Raw genomic sequence first — 14797 nt, forward strand, 5'->3', positions numbered from 1 at the left:
GCTGCAGATGAATATGGGGATGCCCGTAACTTTCCCTTTCTATGACAATTTAGGCATTAGCAGACCTATCTCTCTTTAAACTACCTATTGATCACTATCTTCTATATACATTCCCTTAAAGGGCAAGTGAAGCAGGAACAAACTTATACATTAAAGTTTATAGGAATTTTTATTTTTGCAGCTTCCACACGCCTCATATAGCATGCTGGGTGCATCCATATTGAATAACATATCGGTTGCTCCTGATGGAAGATGCATATCCCCGTCTTGGTGCGCATGCGCTGTGGCCAATTTTGTTACAGGCAGTGGTGGTCGCTTTGTTTATTGGCGGCGGTCATTTTGCATATGACTTTTAAATCAACATTTAAACTGTTCTTATTACTATTATCTTTTATTTATTAGTGTTTAAGGGATTTAAAGAAACCTTTTTTCATTAGTTGTCCTTTAATGACGCACTAGTACTTCCCCAGCCTCACATTGTCTTATTAATAGTTAGCTTCATTTTGTCCATATAAAAATATTTAAATAAATGTGATGGTGTCATTCTTAGTGACTGCCAGCAGGTGGCAGCGTGTCCCATCAGTTACAGACAAGGCCCTTCTGCCATTATAGAAGGTAGAAAGACATAAAGGAGAGGTCAGTAAAAGTGCACATTACATCACTCACAGCTTTAATACCCTGCAAGGTCAAAGTTCACACTATTCCCAGTTATGGCCTATACATCACTAAGTGGTGCATACAACGGATATATACCGGTCTTTCTATTAGGTTTCATATATCAGTCACTTGGTGGAAAAACCATCTTTGCTGATTTTGAGAATTAAATTGGGCATTAGTGACTTGACAATGAACTTGATTAAGGCGCATGTTGTAGCATGCTTTTTTGTTCATTTTAATGAACATCTGCAGTATTAATTCTACTGAGAGAACACAGATGTTTTAGGAAGCCACTTTCTACCTGCTGTTCCAGCAAGCTTCTGTACACCAGATGGCTAGACAGAGTAACCTGCAGCTCGACGAGACATGGACATAAGTACTAATAGCATTTCTTGCAAGGATGCAGTATCTACAGGGTACGATGAGCATATGGGGTTTGCCTGGTAAAGCAAATTTAAAAATCAACCGTAAGATATTATAGAAGACACTTTCATGCTGCACTGATTGATGTTAAATATTTCAGGTGGTAGAATTCAACAGAGATGGGGGCACAGATCCGCCGCAGGGGTGACAAACAAAAACAGAAAAAAAACATAAGGAATGATGTATAACGCCGCACGCAGAGACAGACAGAAAATGAATACTTGTGCCACAATATGTATAAATATGCAATCCATTCATTGTACTGAACATATGCACAATGCACCTTTCCACTCATGAGCAATAATGTTGATTGGCATCCAGCCATACCACTTATATGTACCAAGCTGCATCATTCTCCAAACACACCGCGAGGCCATCACGCAAGCCTCAGTGACACCGTTTCTTGGTATTCTATATTACCAGGGCTTCCACGCAGTCTAACTTCTTACCATCCTCTGTCTCTTGCCACACGATGCCCTCTAGATTAACGCTGGTTCCGGGTTCACAAGGCCCCAGGCATTCGGGTTCAGTGGCAAGTGCCACGTCACTGGTGTTGACGCCTACAGAGCGCGTGCGCACCATGATCTGCTCACACGGTGAGGAAATGTCACTGCTCACCACTGGAACCAACAAATGGAGAGGCAAGCCTGAAGAAGCACACACTGGGGACTCCATCTAAAGGGAGAAAACACAAAAGGAAGACGTTAGTAAGGGAGGAGAAAGTGAACAAATTACTTTTTTTATTCACTTGTACCTTCATATTTTTAGTTTCACAATAAAATTATCAGCACTTTAACCTCTGTAAATAGCGATTTATAACAGTTGTGGAAAAAATAGTACATACGCTGGTCCTTACTCTCATTCTGCTGTACGAGGCTCAACCCAAAATTCCACCTCTTTTTAAAGCTATTAAATCATTTCTAATAACTTTAATTCCTATTAACTCTCACTTCCTCAGACCCTAGCAAGTTGCATTCTTTTCATGACGTGTCACCCAGAAGGAAGCATCTGCCAAACTCAGGTTCAGAGACAAGACCCCATTCTTTCATTGAGCCAAATCACTGCGTAATGGTAATGACTTCATCTACGAGTTTGAATAAACGCTGCTAGGCAAATTCGCCAGGGCACAGGAATAAGTTAAATGCTATTGTGGATGCAGTGCTTGTTGGCTGCTTGCTTAATGATTAGGTCATAAAATCACAATCCCTTTTTTTTCTGTTGCTGAACAAAGACTTCCTGTCCAGAAATAAGTATGCACTAGGAGTGTCTTAATTCTCATACGCAGCTGACTAGCACGTATTAAATGCTTCCTCCCATCATAAGTGATGAAAAGCCACCAATACAGAAGACGGAAATACACGTACCAACTCAAACCTCCCTGACGCACTTTGCTTGCTTTAGCTTCATAGATTTTTGGCTTGTATAGGTTTGACCACCACAGGCATCTCAACCTATATGAACGTGTAATTTCACTCAGTGCACCCTTATCGTGGAAAGTGGTTATGGTTATTGTCTTGCGGTTTTTATGAATGGACAGAGAGCTATATCAATATGTGTTTATATATCTGCTCATTCACAACTGCGCTGCACCGCGGTCTGAAGCACAATCTCGTATTTTAACAGCGCCGCCATGTTTCACAGGAAGCTGGAGGCCGGCTCTCACTGCATTTATGTGAAAATTTCACTCAATAAGACTTCCCACCACAGCTTGTCAGTCGCTGCTTCATGGTGTTTTCACAATGCAACCTATTCTACTTGTTGCCTTTCCACTAGAATGGCTTCTTAGCCACAACATGCCCTGAACACCACTTCTCACGGTCTAGTTTGGTGCCAGGTGTCGAGCAAGCACTTTTCAGGATATCCTCGTGTCATCAAGATTCCACAGAAATCTGTGTTCTAGCTATCTCACAAGATATTGATAACCCAGTGGAAAGTATTCGAGTTTGGTTTGCACATGACATTTCATGTCAAAATATTTAATCTTTATGGCTGGCTTTGGCTTGGAAAAGATGCCCAATTAAAGAACAAATTTGTAAGCCCATAAATACATCTGTCAAATAGCTCAGAAGCACTCTGCATGAGTGGTCCGTATATAAAATATACATAAGCCTAACATTTTTACACCTAACATTGCACTATTTGGTTCACGTGCAATTTCCATTTAAATGAGAGAGGTGGGGGAAGAGTGCTTTTAATTGTTGTGGGGATTATATTGAGCTTGAGCACAATGGGAACTTAATTACCTCAGCTCCGCTAATTAGTGAGCAGTTGCAATGGTAATTTGCATAGCACAGAATTATTACAAGCATTCCTCTTCCAAGTAATAGCTGTGAGAAAACCAGTAGGGTTTAAATTATAAGGTTTAAGTGAGTGCCAGCAGAAGCAATTGGTGACACGACCCCTGGAACATTTAAAATAACCTGCTGTAACCGGAGACCAAGCAAAGAATGTTTAACCTTCAAGCCACGAGACAGCAGCCCCAGCAGATGTGGCACAAAGCCAGTCTGGGCACAAGTTCCGATCACAGACCAGAAGCACGGAAAATGATCCTTCCCATGAGGCACTATGGGCTGTGTCAGCAGTTCCACGGACCACCAGGACCTCCCGTGCCCTTACACTGCATTGGGCTAGAAGCCATTATCCCTCCCCCAGTTTACCCATTGAAACCTTTCCCACCCTGGGTTGCAAATGTAGAATATCCCCCTATGGAAAGCATTACTAAGCAGAAAGCCTCATTTCTTAAAGCTACCGACCTGAGCAAAAGGCTTCCAAAAGGAAAATCAGTAGGAAAAAACCCAATGCAGTAGCGATCTTTTCTGAGGCCCTACAATTCATCGCTCTTTATTTTCATATTTAATTATTATGAAGGAGAGAAGCTTACTGTGTTTAGTTTGTTTTGCTATTGAATTGTTCACGTTCTAGGTCACATAGGTGGAAAAAGTTCTGACATGATTTATCGTTGTCTCATTCTTTAACATCACAAGAACCTGGCATTTTAACAGGGGTGTGTAGACTTTTTATATCCACTGTATATTATTCAGCGACAACAGAATTATACCAGTTATGTTATTTTGGAGCAAATTTGTTTTAAGGCGGCAAGAAGTACTGATTTCAAGACAAGGGCCAGGCCCGCCATTGGGAATCCGGGCCCTTTCGCTTGGCTGCAGCGGTGCGGTGATCGGGTGCCATGAGGAGCCCAACATGCATTACGTGACAATGACACCTTAAACAGAAGGGAGAGGGGCAATACGGTCAAAAAACATTAAATGTATGGAAATAAGAACTCGATTGGGGGGAAAAAAACCGCCTGCTACATTCTTTGGCGGCCTCCTGGGTAAGAGACTCGGCGCTGTAATAACTAAGCTTACACAGAACAGTGGCCATGTAAATATTTTCTTCTAAATGCCTTACTTTGATGATTCAGACGGTGTGACTTCTACTCTCCTCGAAGTCGGAGAGTACAGTACAGAAGGGTCTTATTTGCTAAAGTACAGCAACCAAAAAACCCACCTAAATTTAGCTTGAATGATTACTGTCCCTTTAATAAAGGCAGCGATGCGACAGACAGCTTTAGGTGAAACTTTGTAATCTCATATAATCACAAAGACCAATGGTAAGTGCTAGAAATATTCACAAAGAAGCGAAAGCCTTTTAAAAGATCTTGGGTTTCAGATATTTCCATACAGCTGCGGTGCGTACATTTCAACAAAAATAACATAAAACCTATTATGAGAGGCCTGTAATGTAGTAATAACGCGATTCTCTCTCTATCCATGCATGGACTGCCATGCTGTAGGAATGTAGCCATGCAATAATAGTAACTATTGCATAAGAAGCCAATAAAGTCTGCAAATATATCCATTCAAGAAAACCACCAAGTATTGCTTGGTTTGCTTTGCTTGCATAGAAATGAAAAGTTATTCATACAAGGCAAATTCATCTACTATCTCTATATGTGCCATAACGGGCATAATGATAAAGACTACCAATACAGCCAGGCCGGTGTGTTGGCACCCAGAATCCTTGCGCAGGTATCAGAGAACGCACCACACTCAGGGACAGACGTGACGGCCCTGGGAACACGCATGTAACTCGCTAATAGCCCGGCTGCAAAAACTTCAGCTAATCTTCTTCTACAGCCGTTTCTTTAGTACAATGTATATTCAAATGTAATATTTACTTGATTTGCCACATGTTTGTAGACGACAGATCTACTTTAAAGGGAAGCTCCATTTTTTATAATGGATTATACATTTTCATAAATACAGCAATATTCTATTTTTAAAGGAGCAAACAAAACAGATCTGGTTCTAGCATAGTATGTTTTCTGGCTGCTGCATTTTGGCCACTTGTATATGTTCTACCACCCACACTGCCTGTAGTAAACAATAGAATGACTCACCTCCAATCACCCAGCTGGACTCTGACTAATGAAAGTCTATGGAGGGACTGACTTCATAGCATTGTCAAAGAATCAGCTCAGTGTGGTGATCGTCATTGTTAGTCATGCTATATTTTAGGTGAATTTCCAAGTCTGCTGCAGCAATGTAATACAATTACTTTAATTTGTCAATGCTAACCTACATCATTGTATTCTATGTTAGGAGATTATTTTCCACGGGACTTCCCCCAATTAAGATGGAAAAGGAACGAGGAAAAAAAAAAAAAGACCTTTAAAAGTGAGCTTTCACCTCCAACGCTTTCTAAAGCCACTTCTAAAATTGTCCGTTTTTTTTCTTCCAATCAGTGTAACGGTATGTTTATCCCAAGGTGCCAAGATCTATAGTAAAACTAGCATATCAATTAGTATAGGTTCTGAAGTCATATCCCTTCTCCCCCACCCTTACTATATACTACTTATTTCTATCTGTAAAAAATGTAACATTCGGCAAAACGGACAAACCAACATCTACACATGTAAAAAGTTATTAGAATCAATTTAGAGTAATAGAAAAACAATAGAATTTTACTTTATCCTTAATAGAGAAGCAAACCTAGGATCATCTAAAAGAAAGCAATCGACTTTGGAAAACCACTTGAGCTCTCTAAAAGTGTCCGTTCGGTTTTGAGGTTAATCCAATGACACCTTGAGTTGTATCGCCACCAAAAGCAATCATTAACAAGGATAACAAACGCAGGGTGTATATGCCTTATGTACCGTGGAAAGAGTGCATAGATGTTACATATATATGATTGCACACGTCATCTACGTTATACAAACATGCATGGGAAAAAGCAGAGCCCTATACACACACTTTATTCTTTGTACACACACACTATTGTATCAAATAATTTTACTACGATCGCGGGCTGAGAGGAGCCGCTGGTGTCAGGAGAACAGGGAGAGGAAAGGGCAGAAGGTCCTTAGCAACACCTTCAATTAGACAGAGCTTTAAAGTAATACTACAGAGAGCAGAACAAGGAGAGCGACACTCCTACCACACATGAAGTAACAGAGGAGGAGAACCGCATAAACCAAACATATAGTGCGATTTCCCTTCAACCGGCCAGGCCGTAAAATGTTTTAAACCATAGTTTTGAAACAAGAACTGGTTCAGTTTGAAATCGGTACATTCGGAAGTCTACAGATCCACATAAGGATACAAGCCACCAACTGAGGTCACCGGCATTTCATCAGCGGCCAGCAGCATATTTTATTTAATACTAGCCCGCAATATTTCAGATGTAAATGAGCAAAGCTAGGTTTTTATTCTTACTATAGAGGAATTCCAGCAAGACACAAAGGTTGATACTCTAGGTCACAAGAACCTGTTTAGTGAGCTAACCCCCGTTCTGTTTGTCTTGCACCAATCTGTGCTCTCCACAAGCTATTTAAGCAGGGATTAATCCTGAGGTGGACAGAAAGCAGATAATCATCATGTTGGTAACTTTAAGCAGCAGTCATTCCCAAGGCTCTCAAATGCAAGAGGAATATCTACTGGCAGCCCTATCAACAAGAATATAAATGCAGCCAAAAAGAGATGTTAAGAACAAATCAACTTACAGTTGTTGCTGATAAAACACACAATGCCCATGACGGTTCATCCAACAAAAGACACACCGTGTGCTGCGGATAACAGGATCAGACATGTAGTCTACAAACCTTTGCGCATCCAACTCACTGCATTTTGGCTGTCGAACCTTTGATTAGAAGGCCAAACGTGCAAATCCACAACAGCAGCAGACAACGCGAGAATAAAGGCAGGGGACATGTAAGAGCTGTGTCACAAGATCATAGTTAAACCTTGTTGAGCAGGTTTAATTTTAACGGTAGCAACAAGGTAAATAAACAAATGCACTGTCTGTGCCTCGGGGACACTCGTTACAGGCACACAGCCCAGGGGAATTAGGGTGACTGCGTGAGTGAAAGGGAATGCCCAGGTTTGCTGCAGCTCTAACTATTCTACTAGACACACAAAAGGTGACAATTTGGGTCCTGTGGAGAGGTTTTTTTAATGTACGTGGGGGGCAATTCTGCAAGGACACCAATACTGGTTTCTGTAAATCGGAGAGGGAAACCTTTAATTAATAGAGTTGGAAAATGAAACCAATTTGTCATTTTAGTTCCTGTCTGGCTGCCTCTACTGAAGCCAGGAAGACGGTTTTATGTAAAACACTGAAGTCAATAAAACGGCAACCAATGGCATGTATGCAGGCAGAGCGTTCAGATGGCACACGTCAGCGACTGGTACTGCCAATTACTAGAAAGAGTTCATGCCAGGCTGTGCCCTCCACTTCCAAGAGCAACCGCTGGAGGAGTTAACGCAGATAAGAACAATTCGGCCAACTAGTCTGCCCGTTTCAATGAGATAAATGAGGCAGAAGACACCTCCAACAACTAAAACAATTCCTGCAATAAAATGCACTACACCATGCAAAAATGGACTCCAACACGCTTTTAACATGAAAACAGGACTTGGACTCTATTAATAACGCAGTGGGTATAGGGTTATTTTTCTCACCTACATGGCTGAAGCATGTAATTGGACATATAACATTGTAAATCAACAGGATATTGGCGAGGTGTGCCTTTACTTTCCCAAATTGAGCAAAAGGTAAGCAGCCTACCCGGCGATGTACACGTTGTTCCGGGTTATAGTCTGCATTCACTTCAGAGTCTGATTAACAGCGCGTTTCACAAACTTAAGGACTGCCCTAGCTACACTCAGGAGGTTTGTTGGGAATCAGATTTTTATGTGTATTATACAGGACCAACTCTTGTAGGAGAAGTTCATTGGGGTCTGCTCTTCATAATTTAAAATAAAGTCCGGAAGTTACCCCAAAGAGTTGATCTGTCAGTCCAGTTAAACCATTTCTATTTTCACATTTAACATAAAAAGCCACACTTTTTTTTTTTTTCTACACTTAAACGTCATCTAATGGCCAGCCTCACATGCAGGCCAGAAGCAGAGGCTGCTATCCAACCGCCCCCTGCAGGCTTTATGCGGAGTCATAGAAAGCACCAACACGGACCCCTTTAAGGCTTAAACAACCTGCTCAATTCACCACGCTCGTAATTAAATAACTGCACAGCATGAGCTTTATATTGGCACTGCCAGACTTCCAGTAAATGCCCGCATGGCCTTTGACAGCACGTTGCATGCTTGAGCGTTTTTTGGACCATGTATTTTGTGGTCTCTTGCCGGCTCTGAACACATCTCTTCTCTCTTGGTACTCTGTCTCAGGACGGGGCATGCAGCATGGACTACTGCCAGCTGCCTGCCCTTTCTGCCAACAATAAATTGTTGGATTAAAAAAGCATTAGGACTGCATTCCGGGGAGGATCAGCTCAGATGCTGGATGTATGCCCAGCAGCCTAACACAGAACCTATTAGGGATGGAGAAATATTTCCTAGAGGCAAGAGAGCAGCTAACATTTGTCACAAACAAATACAACACAGATAACTAAGGGGACATATTACACAAGCAGGGAAACGGACGGGTAAAACATACTTCCAGAGCACGAGAACAAGCATTAGTGCTACGACCAGGGACTAGTCAATCACAGTAAGCGCATAATAGCTGAGGAGCAGGAACCAAAGCATGGTCTATTTATACAATTTAGAGACAGAAACAAACTGGGGCTCTACGTAGAACCCCAAAATTGTTTTTAGGTGAGCAAGAGAGTCATCTGTTATTCCTGTAGAAAAGGGTCTCTCCGTGATATATTCCATTAGTCCTCTGTCGGCACGTATGCACGCACTATTTGCTATAAAAGCAGAAATGGAATGGAGATGGGGGTATTATCAAGGCATTATATGTAGGGGGATATGACAAGTAACTTTCACACAATATAATATACATTATTTGAAATTAAAATATCACACAGGTACTTCTAACTAAAGCCTACATGTACAGCCTGTATAGGTATGGACACAGATTAAGGTTCTTGTGCAGCACATGCACAGCCATTATCACTCAGCTACCCATAAATGCCTTAGTGTAATTTTAAAGTAACTTTGTTCCTCCTAAAAGCAAAAAAGCTCTATTATAACTGCCAGTCTGCAAGATAGAAGCAATCATGATACCCTGCCCTGCTTCTCTCAGTTTAATCTGCTTATATTTTTTTCTTATGATTTTAGCACAATCTTCTGTGAATCAGTGTGCCCACACACGACCAAGACACACCAAGTTTCTTTGAAAGAAAAGCCATTTTGTACATTAAAACTGATCAGAAATACCGTGTAACTATTGTAAAATGTTGTAAATGGCTATTGTAGCTGGAAACGGATGATTTTTTATGCAATATCTTCATAGGTGTTCAGAGGCCCTTTATCAGCAACCGTCACTCCTGTGTTCTAACGCCTCGTATTAGTCACTCCACGTTTTAAAGGCCACATGATCATTAAAAAACTAAGTTGCAATTTGAAAACAGCTAACTGACCGCAAAATGTAGCAAATGTTAGTGGAATTAATTTGCCACATGTCTGACCCCCTCGCTCTTTTAATACAACTGAATTCAACGGGTAGAATGTTTATCTTCAGTCATGTGGTTAGCTCAGCCCACGCAAAGGATTAGCGAATAGTTAACTTATTGAGATGGCATTTTATTTATAGAACGCCAGTAGTATAGAATGCACAGCGCTACGTGCGACATCCATAACACTTCAACTCATCAGCAGACACCTAGGTTAACGGATAACAGCGCGGCTGCCGGCTCTGTGCAAATCAAACCTTACGTTTACAGCGAAAGGGAGAAGCTGGAACACAAGGATGGCCGTGTGTCTGCCCGCCTGTGTGTCCGTCTGTGAATAGCTGGGATCTTGTACAAAGGGGAAAAACACAGTCATCTGGATTTCTGTTTGAAAATGAAATGGTCACCAACAAAAAAACCCTCACGATTCAATACATTGAGAAGTGAAATAAAAAAGGGGGGCTGCTAAGCAACAGCCTATTTATCTGCACCTCTACACATAACATTACGCGCCAATTGTACAAAGCGTGTTACACTTATACGGTATGTAGCTTTTCTGTACAGGTCCTCTGTACCTCCTTATCGCTGAATGTAACTAGGAAACACCAACGTCACACACGAGGGAGTTATGTCATTTGGTACTTGGCTTCACAGGACTACACAGTCAGCCTGGGCTGCACACCGTCCGCTCACACAACACCAAACGGCCTGGTAGCTAAGAAACCGAGGAGGATCGAACTATAAAAGTATGACTGTCAGAGGGCTCTAGTACACAGACTGTACCTCCTGGAGATCCACGTACACGCTGCCTACTGGATGTGATTTGTTTTAACGATTTGCTCTATAATATGTTCTCTCTAGTTATATGCTGTACTGTTTGACCAACCTTTCGTACTGTGGTCGTTTACTTTAGTACCCTATGAAATCTATTTACGAAAGTGTTTTTGGTCTAATTTCAATATGAGAAGGTGGCTATAAATGTAATGCATATGTTAAAACGTAACACACCATACAGCAGCTTTAAAAATGTACACGTCTGATGCAAGATAAAATGTCCCAGCATGCAACTGAAAGCGGTCCAAAGGCTTCAGAACATTTTAGAGCTATATAAATCAAACCGCATTACTGATTAAAAAGAATCACTTTGAATATAGTGTGTGGGGGGGTTTAAAGTGTTTAGATATGGATGCCTTATGGGTGAAGTGTAACAAGCGATTAACCCTTTCATGTTCACACTCCCATTGAGGGTAGTCCAACCCAGTCTGTAACCGCAAGTATTCTGATCGATTTGAAGTTAAACACTGGAATTGTTGGAAAGACGCGGTGAACATTTTTTCTGTTTCATTTAAGGGTGAATGCACCATACTGTGTACACGATGTAACTGTTCTTGCAAACTGGATGTTGGAACTTGTCCCTAGTTTAACAGTGTAACTGAAACACTACGTACAGAAAGAATAATAAAAAAAAAAACGTCCCTTTTATTTTTTCTTGTGATCATGTCCGCTAGCCAAAGGGATGCATAAAAAACCAAGTCCCTCTGGCTGATAGGAGTCATGCAGAGTGGGCATGCAGAGTGGGCATTCAGAATGCCCCAAACGTTACACCTGCTGTGATCCTTATGTAAGCGACTACGTGTGCAGCAACACCAGTGCTTGTAATCCTGATACGGCCTTGCTCCCACAGGAGATTTTCCCCAGTACTACATCATGGCAGCCGCTCGGCCCTGTCGCGACTGTTACCACCTGAAATAATTCCGTGGTACCGATCTGCTTATCTTCGATACTCTCTTCTGTTACAATACCGGTGAACACATAACATTGGGAAAGTGTAGGTATCTGCCAAGTAGCAACGGGTCTACTGTATCTGTAAGCGGGTATATTAAGAATGATAAGCTATAAGGGTAGAGGCAATTGGGTGTTTGCCTTAAAACAAGACGGCTGGAAGCAGGTATTGCACAGGCTTGGTCACTAATTTAGCAGGATTCAACCTTAACTGGAAATGAACCTCAAGAAAGGGCTTTAGAAATTTGTGTTGATGTTAGGAGTCAAATCTGAAGGCCAACCTAGTACTTTTAGAAGCCTGCAAGGTACATCCATAAAGATCTATAAACAGCTAGGAGCTGCGGCTGTCTGGATGCCGGGATTTGTGAAGCTCTGCCTAACAGATGCCAGGTTTCTACAGAAAAAACTATAACTATAACTTATATCAAATGCATCTCTACCCAACACAGTTTACATTGTTTACAAATACCTTGCTCTCATGTTTTTTCCCTCCCAGGTAAAGAATGGATATTACAACAACAGAGTAATTGAGTGCACCAAAAAAAGCCAAAATTTTATAAATACAAATACACATAGAAGATGCAAGCTAAAGAGCCGGGACAGGCATATGCATTTCTCATGTAATGCCAAACAATCTAGTGTGTTGATTAAAATATTACATATTCACCATGAGCAATATCAAGCTGATTTACACCAAACACTAAGTGTAAGATAGATATAGGTATATGGGTATACTTATACTACAGCACTCACACGACGATGGCTCGCGTTGTAAGCCGTTGAACGGTGACTGTTACCAAGCAGTTGGAATTTGAAATTCCTGCCTGACAGTTGACCGGAATCTGCCGCATAGTCCTAGCAACCTGCGGGTTTCATCCTCCATGAACAGAGGCGATTGAGTTTGTGCTACATCTTCATCAAAGCCAATCAAAAACTACAGTTTTTGGATCTTTTATATTAAAGTTAAGGCATAAAACATAAATCTCTTCTTTTTCTCCTTTCCTAACGACTAAAAATGAGAAGAATAACAAGGTATCGCTTGCCAACATCTGCAGCATCAGTTATTTTATACTGAAGTATACTTAATTATATAAAACAGAAACAACATTCTGATGCTATCTGACACCACAGCGATAAATAAGGATGTACAGTACATAATGGAAAAGGTGTGCTTATGAAACTGGCTGTAACGCTTAGATTAGCCGGACATGCAGTAGGCGTCTTTAGTCCCTTTTATATTATCTTGGTAATACGGTGTTTGCTGCGGGGGGGGAGGGGATTAGCGCCAGGAGCGGTTTCATTTGCCAATTCTCCTTTATGTTCACATTTATTCCTGGTGCGTTGTTAAGGAGAAGGTAGTGTTTGTTTCACTTTATTTTTCCTTTTGCTTTAGTGATGGTAAGTGTGAGGTATGCTTCCCATCGCACAACACCGTGAAGTGTGTTAGCAATAAAGGGATAAAATGCCTGATCTCATAAAAACACAGCGCTCTCTCTCTCACTCTCGGGACACAACTGCACAAACATCTAAAAAGGTACGCATAACAGCACAGGACCCAACGGCTACATAAACTTCACTCGAAAACCCACTAGTCAAAAGCGATGCAGTTCACAGAGACGATTAAGGGGCCAAACGATTACTGACATTGTTCCCTCTTTGTGGACGGCAGCTTTTTCCTACAAGAAGCTCCTGACTGAGGCAGTTTTATCTGGAAACACTCGCCTGCTCCCTGAGGGATCTTTAGCAGAACAGAAAACGTCTCACACTTTTATTAGTGCAGCTACGTGACCGTGGCTGACATCTGGCTTTTGCTGCCAACTCTCATCAGTCTCTCTGGCTGGCGTCTATCCCCCTCCCTGCTGTTCTCCTTAGCTGCTGACAAGTGCGGTATTCTCCAGCCTCTGGAAATTACCCTGTTACTGCTTCATCCCACCCACCCCTCTTCTGTGCCCGGGGTGCATTAAAGAGGCGGGGGAGCACAGAGATGGAAGTGGCAAGCAGCCAGAGGTCTGTCAGCAGTTACAAAGTGGGAACGGCAGGCACTCGTGTGAAGCTGGAGAGGATGCTTTGATGCTACATCCTTCTAACGCAGTGTTCAGCCCTCGTGGGAAGAAGCATCCACCCGCTCGCTAAGGCTACGGTCTCATTAGCAACTAGAAATCCACGGCTGGAAAGGTTGCCTGAGTTATAACGGGGTTAAGCTTTCAGTTGCCAAGGCTGTCGGTACACCCTGAACACACATAAGTATGCCTTTTCATCATCCTTTTACGTAACCAGAAATGTCACGCCTTGGAGTAATGGAAAACTCTCCTTATAAAGTTCAAGACTATGCACAGAAATATCTGTGGCACGGCTGTTCCACCAGGAGGTCATTCAATCCAGACATCTCCAACAGGTAGTTTGTGAGCTGCAGCCAGCTATTAGTCTACCACTTCAGAGGCCAGCCTGTACCACGAAGCGCAACAACATGCCTTTATCCAACACGTACCAACAAAATGCAACTTGACACATGGAGCTCCCCAATGCTCTCATTAAACAGAAGATGCTTTTATTAAACCTACCATCCAGTTAAAGGTGGCCATTATATTGCTGCATAAATTGCAGCATCTTCAGAGTTATGTATGGAGCTTGGTCATTATTTTATATCAGCACCACAAATTCCTTATTGATCTCAATACCCCTAGAGGTATGCTTTATGGCACTTTGCAAGAGCAAATTTGTCCTAACCAGTCTCCCCCTGCATAGGACATGCAAAATCCAACCTAACAGGCAAATCAAGACTGCATGGGCTGTAACCTACAGCATGATCAAGAGGCTGTTGGGCCGGCGCTACATTTGCAATCACATCCAAAATCATCATCATGAAAGCATTGGTGAAGGAATGACTTAGATACCCACAATGAACGCTCTGCCTGTATCCCATTTAGAGCTTCAACATCAGTAATTAAGCATCAGCCCACAAGACTGAACTGGGAGGACCACGGTGTCCCAGCCTGTGGTATGTGTAACATTTTAACGGGA

The 14797-nt window shown here is 41.9% G+C and overlaps 1 protein-coding gene across 2 annotated transcripts in view; it reads right to left on the reverse strand.

Moving 5' to 3' along the window:
• Nucleotides 1-14797, reverse strand: part of ZNF609 (zinc finger protein 609) — a 42120-nt gene that overhangs the window by 9463 nt on the left and 17860 nt on the right. For both annotated transcript variants that reach the window (XM_053461992.1, XM_053461991.1), the window contains exon 3: nt 1530-1755. In XM_053461992.1, the coding sequence (XP_053317967.1) occupies nt 1530-1755 (226 nt within the window). The remainder of the gene's footprint in view (nt 1-1529; nt 1756-14797) is intronic.

Source organism: Spea bombifrons, chromosome 4, assembly GCF_027358695.1.
Source record: "Spea bombifrons isolate aSpeBom1 chromosome 4, aSpeBom1.2.pri, whole genome shotgun sequence".
NCBI classification, from domain to species: Eukaryota; Metazoa; Chordata; class Amphibia; order Anura; family Pelobatidae; genus Spea; species Spea bombifrons.